Below are 19144 nucleotides of genomic sequence, written 5' to 3'. Positions count from 1 at the left end.
TGCCGCGGAACGGGCCGGGGGGCCAGCAGCGGGACCGCACGCCTCGGTGTTGCTCCCGCGCCTCGCTCAGCCAGTGAGCGGGAGCCGGTCTGTATATGGGATCCGAACCCTCGGACGGGAGCGCTTCCCAAGCGGCGCACTATCCAGTGCGCCACCGGGCCAGCCCGGGAGTCTGGCTTTTATCAGGGGATTGTTCCAAGTTATTTTTAAATTGCCATTACTCCTTAGAATCTTTATATGTGTATTTTTTAAATAGGTATAATATATGCTTATTCTTTATCTGTCTTATTGTTAGACCCTATAGAACATTTTCTTTATAGAGATCAAGGAATAGTGTAGATAACTAAAGAATTCACGAAATGTTAAGACTGGACATTTATGAAAAAGGCCATTAGGGAAAGGCAACAGCAGAGAACTGTGCAAGAATTAAGGCAGAGTTTGAAAGGTATGAGAAAATGGAAAATATCAACAAAAAGCAAACTCCCCAACACAAATATATTGGTAAGTTTGGGCTAGTATAACAAAAATACCATAGACTGGGTGGCTTAAACAACAATCAATTTCTTACAGTTTTGGAGGCTTTGAAGTTCAAGATCAAGTTGCCTTGATCTGGTGAGTCTGGTGAGTCTGGTGATAGCCTGCTTCCTGATTCATAGACAAGGCCTTCTTGCTGTGTCCTTGTATGATGGAAGGGGCAAGGGAGCACTCTGGGGCCTCTTACAAGGGACCGATCCCATTCTTGAGAGCTCTGCCCTCATCATTTAATCACCTTTGGGGATTAGGGTTTCAGCATATGAATTTGGGGGGAGAGGGCACAAACATTCAGTATATAGCAACAAATAATAAGTTCCAATTTCTTCAGTAATGTTCCTTTTTGTTTCCTGTCTTTTCCTTGCTTCAGTAAGTAGAAAGCTCCTAGAAAAATAATTTCTTTGAGTTATTCCTTCTTCTTTGCTCTCACAAAAAGTAATCCTCATTTTGGGTGGTATTTTTATGTTTATTGTTTACTTCATAACCTTCTTTTATCCTCCACCAGTCAATCCTCCATGCTCTGCCACGTGCAAAGCAAGGATGCCTCTACTTGCTGATTTTTAACTTTTCTTCGAGATGCCCTCTATAATAAATGTAGAATTAGCAGGCTCAGATAATGTTTTTCAACTGCTACAGAAACAAAGACTATTGATCGAAATCGGTTACTAAAGTTAGCTTGTGACTGAGAATTCCAGAAATTTCCAGCTGAAGTTTAGTTGATTTAATTTTCCAGAAGCTCCCTTCATAGTTAAAATTGAACAAACTCACCATATTCATTGTCAGGAAGCCACTGGAAGATACTCATTTTTCCAAGTGACTAGCAGTTTCCTTGGCTAAAATAAATAGCTTTGCTATGCCAGTGAACACCAAAAGGGCAGAGTCCATCTATGACTCTTATATATTTCAGTTTCTGCTTTGTAATATTATTGGGTGAAAATTTTCTTTGTGGAAGAGTGAAAATACCAAGGGCAACTTATTGTCATTTTTCTTTTTTACCTGCTTTTATGGTTTGTGAATTTTTCCTCTTATTGAAAACTTGTGGGATGTAGTAACTCACTATATTTGATCATTTTATCATAATTACATGGAAAATAGGAGGCATTTAAATTTTTAATTGGAGACTCAATGTTTTTATGCTGCAAAATAAAGTTTCTACATTTTTTTAAGATGTTTTAAAGGTTCATCTTTGCGAAGAATTTATTCTTCTGTAGCTTGCATATAATTCCATCAAAATCTGGATGAGCCAAATTGACATTTTGAAATTTTATTACTAATAGAGAATTTTAACATTCTGCAGCCTGAATCCTATTCTTTCCACTCCACTGAAGTTATTCTTACCATGGTTGCCAGTATGGTAGCTCCACCATATATTAAATTAATGACTTTAGCAAATGTGATGATGCCTTATACATATTAAATAATGAGAAAACATTGCTTTTATTAATAATAAATAGTTTGTGCATGTTAAATAATAAACTAAAATGAAATTAATCTGATTATTGTTACGTGACCAAGAGCCTGAATTATGGAAGAACTTAGTTTGTTCAAAACATTGAATAAGTAGTCTAATGTGTTTGGAGTTTAGTGAATAAAAGGGAAATTGGTATGGAAAGATACTTGAGAAGTATATTGTAATAGTTCATTTAGGGATTTGTAGATTTAGTTAAAGATTTTGATTATTATCCTAACTGCAGTGGGGATCCACTGCTAGGTTTTAGTCAAAAGAATGACATGATGAAATGTATTTTTTTTTTCTTAAGGCATAATGGCTACACTAGACCATGCCAGGTTACACAGGGTCTGAATAGGAAAGGATTTGGCAAGAGAACAGTTAGACAATTCTTAAACCACTGGTATAAGTTATTGCTTATAAAAGTCTAGATGAGAGAGGGTGGTGGCAAAGAAATGGGACAGGTAGGTGGAGTCAGGATATAATTTGGAGGTAGAATCATTGGGACATAGTGAGGGATGATTTGAGATGGTGAGGGAAAGAGAGGTAATGGAGGTGAAAGGTTTCCTATTAGGTTTCTGGTAACAGTAATTGCATCAGTTGGAACAATATGTTTTGGGAAAGGACTTAAGAGTTCATGTTAAGAAAAGTTAATCCATTTATATTATGAGACTTCTATAAAAATAATTAAAGAAGGCAATCCAAAATATGGGCTGCTGCTCATAAGAGAGAGCTGAGATAGAGGTGTAAATCCGGGACATTAATGTATGTAGATGGTGTTTAAAGCTATGAGAAAGAATAACATAACTATACTAATGCTGGCAGAGGACAAAAAATAAGACCTAGGACAGAGAACTCTGAGGAAAAGGAATAGGTAGTGAAATACCACTAACAACAGGTAAGTATATAGGGTCAATGCATGGAAGACAGTGGGAGAGAAAGAGAAGTCAGTTGGGTCACATACTGAGACTAAGTAAAATGAAGAATGTGCACACAAAAAACCAAACACTGTATAATTCCACTTATATGAGGTGTCTAAAGTAGTCAAATTTATAGAAACAGGAAGTAGAACGGTGGTTACCAGGGCATAGGGCAATGGGGATAGGGGAATTGCTTAATGGGTACAGAGTTTCAGATTTGCAAGATGAACGAGTACTGGAGATCTTTACTACAATAATGTAAATATATTTACCATTACTGAAATGTACACTTGATAGTGGTTAAGATAGCAAATTTCATGTTATATGTGTTTTTTCCCCACAATAAAAAAAAATGACAAATGAAAATTGTCAATTGAATTTATCTACAGAGAGGTTATTAGTGACCTTGTCAAGAATATGGCTTGAAAGAGTATTGGGGGATGAGGCCTAGTTGAGATGGTTGAAGAGTGGCAGGCAGGTAAGTATACTATTATTTCAGAGTTTCATTGTTAAGGGAAATAGGGAAATAGAAGATAAAGGTAATTTTTTGTTGTTTTTTAAGAGAAACTATAGCATTTTTGAATATCCAGTGGAGAAGGAGAGATGGATCAGTTGAGGCCCCTCAGAAAAAAGGGAGCAGATGAAGTACACAGCATAAGAATGTTTCTATTTGACAGTTGTTAGGACTGGGGGATAGAGAGAGAAGTCTTCTTATTGATCCTGCAGCATGGTAAAGGTGGTAAATTAGTAAGATGGACAGCCTCACACCTGATTTGCCTGGACAGATTGTTAACATGGGTCCACACTGAAATGCGTAGATATGGAGCCAAGATTGTGCAGAAAAGACACAGTGCACAAACAGCTCTTGCTCATTTTTTTCTGAGAAAAGAAGGCCAAAAGGCTGCAAGCCCAACTCTGTAGACATATCTGGGAAGGGGAAAGTCTTCATACCTCTCTCTATTGAGAAACAAAAACTCATTCAAGTAACAGACAAAGCAGGAAGTTTGGCTGCTACAGACCATGCTATTAATCAGAGCTTCTTCCAACCTTAAAAGGAATAAATATTAGGGAATGTCAGAATGAGAACAGATATTGATGTCTGTTCCATATTAAATGAGGTAGTGTAAGATTTTATCTTAAGTCTAATATTTTTAGAGGTTGGCTGAGAATGAGTAGGTAATCAATGTGTGTAGCACATGGGAAAACTCCCAAGTGAATTTGTTTGGAAACTTGGAAGTCTAGCTTTAAAAGGTATTTCATGAGTGATATGAACTTTACTCTCCAGTGGCACTCAAATTTTTCTGATCAACATAGTTCTTGGAGGTATTGCAAGACTCAACTTCTCCAACTCACTCCCTTTTCTTTCTTTTTTTTTTTTATCTGTCCTGTGGTAATATTGTAGATACGGATAATTATTTATAGCTATATTTTCTTTTTTCCTAAAATGCTGATAATCATTTGTAATATAAGGGACATTTTTATTAAGATATTTTTGGCACGCTAATCATTTCTTTGAGACTGACCGTGTGTCCTTCCTTACTTAAACAATAATACAGTATCTGTTTAGCCTGAATTGGGACACAATCTCTAGAAGGTATAAATATGTTCTAAGAAATATACAAATATATTGTAAGTTCTATGTTTGGAAATAATAAATTTTATTCATGCATTTATTCAACAAATATTTATTTGTTGTTTACTTTCTCATAAGCACTTTGTTACACTTCATTTACATCGGTAAATATAATGGTTTCTGACCTCAGGGAGCTTCTGGTTTACTGAAGGAGTCTAGATTTAAACAAATAACCACAGAATTTGTATAATTACAATAATAATAAATTCTATGAACAAAAAGGGTGCTATGAAAGCATATGACAGGGGCAACCTAAGATGGTTTGGGGAATTGGGGAGACTTCCCTGAGGAGATGACATTTAATCTGAGACCAGAAGGACACTTAGGAATTAGCCCTGTGAAGTTGTGGTAGAGAGAGGAGTGTAGAAAGTGAGAAGTAGTAGACAAAACAGAGACTTTGAGGTGAGAAGAAGCGTGGCCTATTTCAAGAAGAGATGGAAGGCCAGATGGACTGGAACAAGCCAGAGGTAGAGGAAGAGCTCCATGAGATAACTTCAGTAGGTAGCCCAAGATCACAATCATTGTCAAGCAGTGCTGAAAGTTCTAAGCAACAGACATGATTAGAGTTATACTTTTAAAAGTCACTGTGTGGAGAAGTTATTCTCTAGGACAAAGATCTGTAGACTTTTTCTGTAAAAGTCCATATAGTAATTACATTAGGTTTTGCAGGCCATATGGTCTGTTGCAGCTACTCAATTCTCCATATACTATGGAAGGTAGCCACAGGCATATACAATTAATGATCCTGGTGGTGTTCCAATAAAACTTTACTTATGGATGCTGAAATTTGAATTTTGTATAATTTCCATGTGTCATGAAATATTCTTCTTTTGATTTTTTTAACCATTTTAAAATATGAAAACCATTCTTAGTTCATAGGCTATACAAAGACAGGTGGTGGGCTAAATTTGGCTTGCAGGCCATGGTTTTTTGACTTATGTTATAGGACTTATATTTCTTATTTTAACTTTTTCTGCTCTGCTTCTTAAATGATAGTTCGGTTCTATTGTGACATTTTTCTTAAGTTTTCTACAGTTTTTTCAACACTTTGTTAAAGGTATGACCAATGCTAAATAAAAAAATGGGTATATAACCTCTCCTTTTCTATTTTTTTTTAAATCTTACTGTTATATTTTTCATTTAAAAATCATGGTAATAAGATTGACCCATTCTATTTTTTTAATCCTCAGGCTTTTTTTAAAAAGGGTAATTTCATATTTTTCCTGTTTTATTTTTCTTCCCAAAGTGTTACACTTGGTGCTTCCTTCTTTTGAACCTGACATTGTGTTTTTTCATCTTTTCTTTACCTGGTAATAGTTCTTCTAAAATGTAACTCTGGCATTCTAAAGAAAAAATGGTACAGATGTCAGAAAAACAAAGCATCACAATTGCATGCAGCCATCTGTTGTGTGACTAGATGAAGTACTTTGTTTACATCGAGATAAACAACATCCATATAATTTCAGATCTACAAATATAATATTCTGACTCAAGAGGGAATTTCTGGTTGCTTTCTTGTAGTGCACTATTCAAGCAGCTGCTCCACACAAGATGCTGGAAAGCATTATGTAGTATAAATAGTACAGACAGATCTGGTCCAAATTCCACCTGACCCTTACTAGATGTATTGTTTTGGGCAACTAACTTAATTTCTTGGAGCCTAAGTTTTCCTAAAGCATTCAGTGAATGGGAATTCCCATCCACCTTTTCCCCTTTAAGCATAATCTCTTATCATATGGAAGTAGCCATGTTAAAGGATATGGGGCGGGAGGGTGGAAGGGGAGCTGGCTGGTTAGCTCAGTTGGGTAGAGCACAGTGTTATAACACCAAGGTAAAGGGTTCAGATACCCGTACTGGCCAGCTGCAAAAAAAAAAAAGTGTTACTTACCTGACTCTCATCTTGTCAGGGACAATAACCAGAACCCAGTGTCTGCTACTGTCAGCTTCTCCTCCCAACCAGTAGCCACCATGTGTGAGTGCATCTCCATCCACATTGGCCAGGCTGATGTCGAGATTGGCAGTGCCTGCTGGGAGCTGTACTGCCCAGAACATGGCATCCGGCCTGATGGCCAGTTGCCAAGCGATAAGACCACTGGGGAAGAAGGTGACTCCCTTCAACACCTTCTTCAGCAAGACGTGCACTGGCAAGCATATGCCCAGGGCAGTGTTTGTGGACCTGGAACCCACAGTCATTGATGAAGTTCACACTGGCACATACTTCCAACTCTTCCACCCTGAGCATCTCAGCACAGGCATAGAAAATGCTGCCATTTAACTATGTCTGTGGCCACTACATCATTGGCAAGGAGAACATTGACCTCGTCTTGGACAGAATTAGCAGGCTGTCTGACAAGTGTACAGGTCTTCAGGGCTTCTTGGTTTTCCACAGCTTTGGTTGAGGAACTGGTTCTGGGTTCATCTCCCTGCTGATGGAATGTCTCTCTATTGATTATGACAAGAAGTCCATTTACCCAGCCCCCCAGGTTTCCACAGCTTTAGTTGAGCTCTGCAACTCCATTCTCACCACCCACACTACCCTGGAGCTCGCTGATTGTGCGTTATGGTAGACAATGAGACCATCTAGGACGTCTATCGTGGAAACCTCAGCATTGAGTGCCCAACCTACACTAACTTTAACTTCCTTATTAGCCAGATTGTGTCCTCTATTACTACTTGCTTCAGATTTGATGGAGCCTTGAATGTTGATCTGACAGAATTCCAGACCAACCTGGAATTCCCTGCATCCATTTCCCTCTGGTCACATATGCCCCAGTTATCTCTGCTGAGAAAGCCTACCATGAACGGTTTTCTGTAGCAGAGATCACCAATGTTTGCTTTGAGCCAGCCAACCAGATGGTAAAATATGACCCTCACCGTGGTAAATACATGGCTTGCTGCCTGATGTGGTTCCCAAAGATGTCAGTGCTGCCATTGCCACCATCAAGACGAAGCACAGCATCCAGTTTATAGATTGGTGCCCCACTGGCTTCAAGGTTGGCATTAGTTGCCAGCCTCCCACTGTGGTTCCTGGTGGAGACTGTCCAAGGTACAGTGAGCTTTGTGCATGCTGAGTAACACACCACCACAGCCATTGCTGAGGTCTGGGCTCGCCTGGATGACAAGTTTCATCTGATTATATGCCAAGCTTGCCTTTGTTCACTGTTACGTGGGTGAGAGGATGGAGGAAGGAGAGTTTTCTCAGGCCGGTGTGGGCATAGCTGCCCTTGAGAAGGATTGCGAGAATGTTGGTGTGGATTCTATTGAAGGAGAGGGTGAGGAAGAAGGAAAGGAATAGTAATTATCTATTCCTTGCAGCCCTGCAGCATGTCATACTCCCAGAACTTCAGCTTCAACATTGACAGGCATTAAAGATTTCTGGTTAGATTGTCTTCACTCAACTGTGATTATGTCTTACTTTTCCATGTGAAGGAACCTGTACAATTTTTGCATCATGTCTCAAAGGAAAGGCTTCAACCAAAATTTTTTTAAAAAGGATTTGGGGAGAAAACAGCTCATATTTTGTGGTAAGAATGTTGGTTTTGGTTTTAACCTTCTGCAGATATGACGTAAAAAAAAATTAGCAATATTTCCAAAATTGATCTAATATACATTTAAAAGATGGTATAGATGATAAATGTCTTCTGTACTTTTCATTAATATTTCCTTTGCCTTATTTATTTTACTTCTGAAAATTTAGGTTTGACAGTTCTCTGGAAGACCTACCTAAGAGTGGACCTCACCCACCTGCAACTCCTCAGGTGTTAAATATTGGTAGCCAAGTAGCCACACTTTCTAAAGTAGCAACTACTTATTCTAGGTAGAGTTTTTCCTTTTTGGTACTTCACATTTCAATGCTTGTGGTGAACTTGAATACTAAAACTGTTTGACTGAAAAAAAAAAAAGGGATCATCGATTACAGAACTGACATCATTAATATATAGACAAGAAAGCTTGACATAGCCTCAGAACACTGCTTTACACTGCTTTTGTTTTTATTTTTATTTTTTTAATTTCTAACTTCTAATGTAGAATCAGGAAGTTTGTGTCATTATTTATTCACTTTCTGATTTGGAAAGTCCACATGCTGAGTTTGTCATAAGTCTGGTTTTCTGAATTAGAGCATATACCTCTAAAAAAGAGAAATAGAGGTCATAATATGTTACCAGGAGCCCACACATATTCTCAACGTAGTCAGGTAAATAATTCTGCTTGTAAGATAATGCTTCTGAGACTCTGCTCATACTAAGTGCTTTTATATTATTATTTCAAATGCGATATGATGAAAGAAATTCATTACAGTTTCCTTTTTCTTCTTGCCGGAGAAGGATAATTTAACTGATTTATTTTTAGCTGATTTTTTTTATAGACTATTAGTTTTTATTATGATTTTTTTTATAACTGATTTATTTTTAGCTGATTTTTTTTATAGACTAAACTATTAGTTTTTATTATTCATCATTACTTCCCCCAAATAGTTACCATTGCCTCAAAGATGCGGAGTAATTCAGAAACTCAGGAGTTGAATCAGTAGGTAACTTTATTCTTCCCCTTGACACTCCTATTACTGCTCTGCCATTGGTAGCATCTTTTTCTCTTTCTATCCCCATTCTTTCCTTTCTAACCATAGCAACAGTTGTTAAAACATAGTCATACCATTCAATTTAATGGATAGACTTGGGGAAAAAAAAAACCCAACTATACATAAAGTTAAATAATTTTGTATAATTTTTTAAAAAATAGCTTGACACTGTTTCTTTAATTTTCCTTCTTGATTTGTAAATTTGTGTCCTGTAGAGTTATGAATAATGACTTAACAAGTTCTTCTCACAGAGAAAAGAGACTTATGTCAACCCTCACAAGTTGATACATCTGAGTTCTCATTAACCTGGGTTGAGTTTGGCACATAATTACTTTGTGTTGGAGGTGGCCACTATCACAAACTTCTGAAAAAAGTGGTCATAATATAATGAGGATGTTCACTAATAACTTGCACCCATAAATGAAGGAGAGAGACCACAAGTTTCACACTATGCATTTTAGACTTTATTTTACTTAATAAAGATTAATTCTCAATTCCAATTTGATAAGTGATTTGGAAATCATTACAGTCCTAATGATAGAATGTTAATTCCTGTCCAGATGTTTAATCTTTTCTAAAAGACCAAGGGAAAATTATTATTTTAAGTAGTAAGGATTCTTATGATAAAATTTTATACCAGCATTTGAAAATGTTTAGAGCCAACTGAAAATAGAAATACGGAACTCAGCAGAGAAGGTGATGTTTTGGTCATACTCTTAACTACTGTTTATTCTTGCAGTGGTGCTTGCTCTCCCAATTAGCTTCATTCTCAGTATTTTAAACAGTTATGTCTTGTTCATGTTAGTATATGTATTGCTGCTTCTGAATAGGCAGCCATCTTTCCCTGCTTTTCCTGAGAACACAACTCTTTTTAAAATGTCATCCTGTTGGTGTATATCATCTCTAAGGTAAAACACTGTATATAGGCATTTGGGAAAATTGACTTAACTTTTCTTCTTTCTCTGCTTATAGAAATTCAAACTTCATGTTTAGATTTATTTTCTACTTAGTTGTTGACAAGTCAGTCTTCAAATGTGTTATATTAATTTAATTTTAAATAGAAGTAGCGACAGAGAACTTAAATACATTCAAGAGTATTTGTATGTCAAAAGTCAGTTTTACAGAGGAGTATACATGAAATTTTAATTTCTGAGAGCACTCATAGCAACAGTAAATAAATTATCTGGTCTATTACATCTCTGACATTTCACACCTTTATAATGTCTAAATAGTATTATAGAATGGTTGCTATCTTGTATTTATTATACTACCTTTTCTCACTTTCCTCTGTTTTTTTGTTCCTCTCCTCTGTTTTTCTTTCACTACTTATCAGTTTAAGCAGCTCCACAAGAAATGTGGAAGGTTCTTTGGAAGGGTTTCCAAACTCTTCTACCTTTTCTTCTCCTGCTAGATACAGTGCTGCAGTTCTGAGTTAGTGCAGCTGCTACTGTGTCTGCTGTTATTGCTGCAAGAACCAGGTAGAATGACGTGTGCAGTGTTTGTCTGATGTGATCCCAGCACACTTCACTGTCTTACAAGTCACCTCAGAGAAAACATACCTGTTTCTAACAATCACAGCTCTAATAAGAGCTCTTAATTGTATAGTGATATTTTAACTTGGTTGTGGATAAATCCCAAAGTGTTGGTAACTGATTTTTTAAAATATCATCTTTTTCTCTCTTTCCATTACTGCCATTTTTGTATGATATTTCTCTGTCGTGTGGACTATTACATGTTGTATGCATATTATCTTTGGGTTTTTTACAACTTACATTTTTATTGTTGAAACGAAATCAAGTATAAATAGGTATTTTAAGTTTCTATTGATTTTATCTTCTCTTACAACCTTTAGAGGATAATCTAAAGCCTAACTATTCTTTGAAACACCTCTTCCCCTACAAAAAAATAATACAATTGTTTTATTTTTGTGTTTCTTTGTTTCTACATAATTTCTGTAGTCTTTATGGCTTTAAATGCTTTCCAAAAGATTGCCTTGACCAATTTTGGTGAAAGTTTAATCAATTTTATATTAATGAGTAAAATGTAATAAACTCTTAACCCTTTTCTTCCACTTTCACTGCATTGAACGTCCCCTCTCTCTTCCTCTCCCTACTTCCTGTCTCTCAAAAGAAATGTTTCAAACCATAGACCTTAAAAACTACTTTGTTATTGGTAGTGCGATTTTTAACTTAAAACTCTTTTTAAATGCTTGCTAGGCTCTCCAGTCCTGAAAAATATCAGCCACTCCTGGATGCGCTTTGCATCAGTCCTATTTCCAAGCCTTTAGCATTTTCCTATCTCCAGTCCTCCAGGAAATCAACAGGCTCTGTCCATATTAAGAAAACAAGGTACTGTGGTATGGCAAGTGGAGGTTTGCTGTTGAGGATATTGCTTTCTCTAACACTTAACCACCGTATTAACAGGCCAGATGAGAACATCCTAGAGCTGATTTGTGCCCAATTTTAAATTAACTGTAATTTCAATGCAGTGCTAATGCACAAGCATGTTACTTTGTATGATTATTAATTCACCTTTTAACACTTTGTGACACCTTTCATTAGCATACTTGATGTTTGGTATGAAATTATGAGTAACTGTGGGAATATTTAAATTACTGTAGAATCCTGTCTTTATTGCACAGATGTAGCTATATTAGAATAGTCAAATATTTAGTATGACCTACCTTTTGAAAAAATAAAAAAGAGTAATAAAATAATTGATTTTGATTGGCTACTATCTTATAATTCTTAAAGGTTTTGCTTGGAAAAGCAACTTAATTTTCACTATATCTAGTAAATTCTAAAACACAAAAATTAATTTTGCTCCTAAACTGAAATAATTGTGCCAAAAATTATTAAGCATATTATAAAAAATTAAAAATATCCCAAGTGTTTGCTTTAGATATATTCTCAGTGAAATAACTGAATAAAATCATTTTTGACAGAACATAAAACCAATGGCAGAGTTTACAACTGTGACTACAGTTAGTAAAAACCTGATATATCTAAATGAAAAGAAATCTTCCATTGGCAAGGATAAGTTTGTACAGAGATACGTTACTGACTACACTTGGAGAACACTTTTGAGTACTTGAATATACTTAGACTACACTTTGAGAACCTAATGGAATGCTATAGATTGTCTCTCTGGAAAAGTGCTTATGTTCACATACACACAAAAGTGTGCATACGGTTGTGTACCGACTGAAGCTTTCCATGGGCCCACTTCTAGAGCAGGTATTAGTCGCCATTACCATTGCTTTTTATTAATAGTAATGGGGCACGAACAAGGTATATTTTGATATTTGAGAAAGGTTCTTGACAAGATAGGCTCATTGTCATTATGAAAAGCAGGAATGTGAGGTTTCCTAATAAGATCCTTGCTAACTTAGTGAGAGGGGTACCGAAAAGAGCATATGAGATAGTGTCAGAGATTTTATCTCTGAATTTTTGCTTTTATATGACAATAATCTTTAAAATCATGACTATAGTATAATATCAAACTTGTTTATTTCCAGCATAGTATAATTAGCACTTCAAATTTTGGTGTAAAAATTCTAAGTTAATTAATTCTGCTTAGGAAAATATAAAAAATGTTCTCTTATAAACAGAATTCTGGAAGGAAGGGCACTCATGACCTCTCTATATATCCACATCCTTTTATAGAGTTCCAACAGAAGAGTTCTATAGAATAAAAAGTTGCTCATAATTAAGGCCCTTCCAACCATTTCAGAGTCTGTATATTAGTATATCATTTTTCCTAAATATTTAGCTAAAAACTGTTTAACTTAAACATTGGTAATTAAACACATGATATACACTTGGCTTTATAAAAATTTAAACATATAATTACATTAATGGTTATTCCTAAGACTATTTTTCAAGAAGTTTTTCTTTTGAAAATAGACTTAAAATTGCCAAATGAACACATGATATACACTTGGCTTTATAAAAATTTAAACATATAATTACATTAATGGTTATTCTTAAGACTATTTTTCAAGAAGTTTTTCTTTTGAAAATAGACTTAAAATTGCCAAATTTTACCAATCTGAAACTGAACTTTACTTTTTGTAATAGTTAAACAAATGTGGGAAAGGAATGTAAATTCAAGATAAATCAGGTTATTGACACTGAAAGTCAACATTTCTTCCCATTTTTTTTTCCTTTCAGTAGCTCAGTTTTGAAAAGAAACCTTTGCTCTGTTAGTATACTTTTCTCCATTTTCAGTTTTCGAAATATGAAACAAAACCCTTGGTAGTTCTATAATAGCTAGAGGAGAGGCTTTTGAATGTTTTCACCACAAAGAAAAGATAAATGCATGATGTAACTGATATACTAACTATCCTGACCAGATTATTATATAACTTCTATATGTATCAAAATATCCAACTGCACCCTATAATAATGTACAATTACAATGTGTAAATTAAAAATTTTTTGAAACCCTTCAAAATTATAGAAATAGAACTCATATTAATGTATCATTTCATTTCCATCTTTGTTATTTGGCAGACTAGTGAAAATGACCATATTTGATTCTCAGCATCTGTGGTATTAGCCAAGGGTATTTGTGGATTTACACTGATTTCCTCATTAGAATCCTTTAGAAAGCATTTTAATTTTGTTTAGAATTTAGGTACACCTTAAAATTTTTAATTTAGAAAAAATATATTTGGATCATGAATTCAGAAATAAGATAGCAATCTAAATAACAATGCCATACTATCTTAATAAATTAGTCACTAATTTTAGAATATTTTGCTGCTAGTGATTATTAATTACTGACATTTTATCCCCAAACATAAAATAATATGGCCAATGACTTTATTTATTCTTTTATCTTTAGTACATTATACCTAATGTTTATGTGCTTTCTGTAAATAATAGCTACTAGTTAAAAATTAAGAAAAAAGACATGTTATATTTTTAGAGACTTAGGCATTACATATTCAGATATATGATTGTCTAGATAAAGCCTAATATTCTTCTATTACTACATTAAATGTCTTAAGCAAATAAGGATCTATTTCCCTAGAGAAAGTTGAGCTGGTGATCAACCCTGAATGTAAACATAAGTGGAACAACTTTCTTGTTTGTAACTTAGATTTTTATAAATTCTTTATAATCTGCTTCAAGCCTTTTGTATCTAAAGTGTACTGTTTAAGATTTAAACATCTTAAATCTCTTGGGAGAGAATGTATACAAGCCTGTGTACAAAGGACACAATCTGAAATTAGAATGTTTTTTAGCTTACATGATACTTATTCTATGGGAATTTTAAGAAATATTGTGTTATTTAAAATTGAATTGAGGAAGCAAGATTGTATCTGGGGTCCATATCCTGGACCCAAACTCTCCACAGACTACATTTAGAAACAAAATTTTTTAATACAGATGAAGGGTGATTATTTAGTAAATGTTCGAGGGTACTTCAAAAAGTTTGTGGAAAAATAGAGTTGAAAATACGAATTTTGCAATGAACTTTTTGAAGTACCTTCGTACTTTTTGCTAATCTTATCACTACTTGACTAGATATTATAGGATGTAGAAATAATAATTTCTATCATTTCTTGAGCTCGTGGTCTGTGCTGGGCTCTATGCTAAATACTTTTTATGTGTAGTCTCGTATCTCATTTAATTCTTACAATAACCTTGGAATAAAAGTAATATTTTATACCATTTTACAGATAAGGAAATTTACCAAGTTTAAGTAACGTACACAAGGTTGCGGTAAAGTCCCCAACCTTAGGTAGTTTATAATATAAAATGTATTTTTCATATTAGTATTTACTTCCTTTTATTGAACCAAATCTATCTCACTGTAGATTCAGCTCATTTATGATGTAGTGGAGGAGGTAAGATACATAAAAAAGTTACTGTTAATAGTAATAAAGCAGCAACTGCAAATCAGTGTAGAATTATATGCCATGTGGTTAATAAGTTCCATGAATTAAAAGAAGGGATTGTCTCTACTTCTAGAAGCTTGAGTGACTAAATAAAATAATGTTTATTGCTTAGCATGCAGCACAGTGCATGATGGATATTACTGTTACTTCTACTGTCATTAATTACAGATAGGATTTGAATGAGTGCTGAGAGAGGGTGGGGAGAGGTACCTACTGTGTAGAGCCTGGGAAAAAATGTAGAATTGTGGATAGATAGTAGGGGTGGTCAGAATATAGTTTGTATAGCATGGTGATAGGAGATATGATTAGACAGGAAGATTGTAGCTTTATCTTAGAAGCTTTGAATGTCATGCTGAAATGTAACTTAAGCCTCAACCCTCTGAATGGTTAAATCTGGTCTATAGCATTTCCAGTCTCTGCTTAAGAACCTTCTGGAGACAGGGCTATCATGAAGGAGTGGTTAGGGACAAAAAATTTTTGGATGATTTTTTATATTAGGAAGTACTTCTTTTTAATGAAGCAAATCTATCTCACTATAGATTTGACTTGGTGACTTTTGGCAAACAGTGTATTCACTCTATGTGGAGCCACACAGAGTGAATCCACATGTCTGATATTTGAAGATTGCTTTCATGCTTCTCCTTAGTGTTTTTTTCATACTCTGGGCCAGTATTTCTGGTTCTCTCACCCAGCTTTATTAGGCTTGGCATTGAATTCCTGCCATCACTCTCTTCTAAGTTTGTCTGGCAACTCTCTTGGAATTAAATTTTAATATTACTAAACATTAAACGATGATGATTTGTGTTTTGTTGTTTCCAGAGTATATTTTTGTTTCATCTATAACTTCTAGTATTGGTTGGTCATAAATTTTCTTCTTAGAACTGTGACTATGTAGAAAATGGTTATTTTTGGTCAAATCCCATCTGTGACTATGTAGATAATAGTTATATTTTGTCAAATCCCATCAGTAATTTAATCCTAGAATAAAAATAACTGTACGTAGTATTTCAAAAATTATTTATTTATAATGAGCGAAAATATTGAAAATGTCTTACTTTTATTTTTTGAGTACATTAATCATCCTTTTCATATATTAAGCTCATAATTTATGCCTTAGAGTATGCTGAACACTTTATACATGATTATCTTATTTAAGCCTCATGGACATCTTACCAGCAAAGTATTATCCCCATTTAAAGTTTCGGTAACTGAGGCTTGGAGAAGTGAAATAATTTGTCCATCACAGAGCTTTTAGTAGATGCTCATTACCACTGTATTATAATGTTTGAACTCTGTTTCCGTTAACGCTTTTTGTTGTGTTGCCTTTACTGATAATTGTGTTCAACATTCTCATTAAGTTAGCAGTGTTCCTTTTTTTATTTATGATAAAAATTGTTAAAGTGCTTAAATTTTTGTTGTAGATTTTATTTTTTCATGGAACTTATCAGAAATAATAAAAGAAGGTTAAAGTGCTTAAATTTTTGTTGTAGATTTTATTTTTTCATGGAACTTATCAGAAATAATAAGTTTCTGATAGCTCTATTTCATTTAAATTTGAGAGAATAAGAATAGGGAACAATATTTCAAGGAAGTTAAAGTATCTTCAGTGTGATTTTTCAAAATTGTTTAGTGTCAGAGGTGCCCCAGGACCACCCCCAGGTTTGATGTTTCACTAGAAGGACATACAGGACCTAGCATATAGTTGTACTCATGACTAAATTTATTACAGCAAAAGAATACAAAGCAAAATCAGCAAGGAAAAAGACACCCGGGACCAAGTCTAAAGGAAACATGGCTCAGAAACGTGGCTCAAGTTTCCAAGAGTCCTTTCCCAGTGGAGTCACACAGGACGTGCTTAATTCCTCCAGCAACGGGTTGTGGCAAAACATGCAGTGTTGTCTAACAGAGAAGCTCATTAGAGACTAAGTACCCAAAGCTTGTTACATAGGCATCCAGTGCCCAGTTCATACTGAAAGTCAGAACTCTCAGAAGGAAAGCAGGTGTTCAGAATAAACCATATTGTTTATACAAACAGTTTAGGCACAATAAGCCACTCTTATCACTGAGAGAAAGTTTTATATCACTGTAGGAAACAGTTTACCAACCAAGTTCCCACATGCCAGTCAAGGACCAACCTTGCAATCAGGTGTTTCTAAGGATAGGCAGTCTCAGGCCTGCTTCATTAGGTATCTGAGATTCAAGAAGCATTGCGGAAAATAGGTACTTTTGTTCATTTGATAATAGAGTGGATATGATAGAATTTGAAGTTTCTTGTCATTGAAATAATTTCTACTTAAACAATATAATTAAGGGTATTTATTTTACTGAAATCATTAATATAGTACCCTATCTTTTATCAGTCTATTCTAGCTGTTGATTTCAGTTATTTAAGGAATTAAGTTTCTGGCAAGGAGTTATTTAAGCAACCAGTACTGAAAAGTTATATAGTAGGAAGTATTATTTTGTTGTTGTTGTTATTATTATTATTATCATTATTATCATTATACTTCACTTGAGAGAAATAACCACTGCTGTAGAATTATATCATTCCAAAGTGTATATTTCATAATTTGGCTTCCTCAAATTATGTTTTAAATGATGTACTATATATAATTATAAATGACAAAAGGCTTGGTAAAATGTTCTTATGATCTTCTAAACCAAACTGGAATCAGCACAGATAAGGTCTCCTGTTAAGCAAATAACTCTGGCTGAGAGAAGATAATGGTAGTTTTATATCATTTTCCCTGTATTATGAACACAGAACACTGGACATTCTGTGAGGTGGGGGATGTTATCTCATTTATCGGTGTGTGGCAAGTGCATAGCACAACATCTGACATATATAGTAGGTGCTTAAATATTTACTGAATGAGTGAAAGAGTGAGTATGCAAGTGAAAAGAGTAACTGGTGAGGTGTCAGGAAAACTTAGCTCATAAAATGCCAGAAGAATGTGGGAGAGGGGAAGCATTCTATGCCATTTCATAAAGATTATCAGGGATTCTCCAATAATTTATTGTTTTAATCTTGATTACTCTTCTGAAATGATGAGACAAAGAGGAATAGGGAAAAGAAATTAGCTGATCATTTAAGGGATTGGCTGTATAAGTTTTTCAAGTAGCCTAATATCCTATGGTAAATCTTTCTATTTAAAGATTGTTTCCAAATTACAAAGCAGATGCGATCTGGTTCCCTTCCTTTCCTTTCCTTTTCTTGTTTTCTGTTTTAAAGAGAGGCAATCTCTCAATCATGATTTTAAAATTTTTCTATTTTTTTTAAGAAAAATATTAATTTTTTTGTTTTCTTCAAAGATTTAATAGATTTCAAAAAGAAAGGATTATTGCTAGGTTAAATTGCTACCACTTGGGCCGGCCCGGTGGCGCACTGGAGAGTGCATGGCGCTCCCGCCGAGGGTTCGGATCCCATGTGGAGACCGGTTCCCGCTCACTGGCTGAGATTGGTGCGGCCGCAACACTGAGGGTTGCGATCCCATTGCCGGTCCTCGGTACGGGCGCGACACCGAGGGTTGCGATCCCGTTACCGGTCAGTAAAAAAGACAAAAAAGGAAGAAAAAAAAAAATTGCTACCACTTCACCAAAAATATTTCCTTATTTCCTTTATAGTAATGCTGAGGAGCCTTCTCAGCAATGGGCTTCATCAGTAGCTTCAGCACGGAGCATGCCGGAGAGCCTGGAAAGCCCAGGCTCCAGCAGACCAGGCGTGGCTGGCCTTACAACTGCGGCCGCCTTCAAGCCTCCAGGATCCACGAGTGTTATCAAGTCACCAAGCTGGCAACGGCCAAACCAAGCAGGTATTCCAAAGAAATCTCTTGCTTCTTACTTTTCTTAAGTGAGGGTAATTATGAAAATGTGTTCTGAGATATATGATAGGATTCACTAATGAAACCCGTTCTCAACTATCTAAGATTTAGAAAGGTCTGTAAAAAGTAGATATACCTATTTGAGTCTCATAAGCATTCTCTGTGCATGTTTGATACATTCACCATTTGCTATTCATAATTGTAGAATTGAGCATTTCCTTGTTCCCCAGATTACTCAGTATGCTTGTGTTGAATTATAAATTTGGAATTTCATAACTAACTATATTGTTAGGTTATCCTTG

The 19144-nt window shown here is 35.1% G+C and overlaps 1 protein-coding gene and 1 pseudogene across 1 annotated transcript in view; both read left to right on the top strand.

Moving 5' to 3' along the window:
• The window catches only part of LOC103594618 (PDZ and LIM domain protein 5-like), a 169955-nt gene extending 151084 nt beyond the window's left edge, over positions 1-18871 (top strand). Inside the window, 5 exon segments of the mRNA XM_008577858.1 lie at positions 8232-8351; positions 10447-10546; positions 10548-10591; positions 11330-11461; positions 18646-18871. Of these exon segments, the coding sequence (XP_008576080.1) occupies positions 8232-8351; positions 10447-10546; positions 10548-10591; positions 11330-11461; positions 18646-18871 (622 nt within the window).
• LOC103594615 lies at positions 6500-7829 on the top strand (annotated as a pseudogene).
• Positions 18872-19144: the final 273 nt, after the last annotated feature.

Source organism: Galeopterus variegatus, unplaced genomic scaffold (assembly GCF_000696425.1).
Source record: "Galeopterus variegatus unplaced genomic scaffold, G_variegatus-3.0.2 Scaffold1590, whole genome shotgun sequence".
NCBI classification, from domain to species: domain Eukaryota; kingdom Metazoa; phylum Chordata; class Mammalia; order Dermoptera; family Cynocephalidae; genus Galeopterus; species Galeopterus variegatus.
The sequence above is the reverse complement of the archived record's forward strand: the minus strand, read 5'-3'. Positions and strand labels throughout refer to the sequence as shown.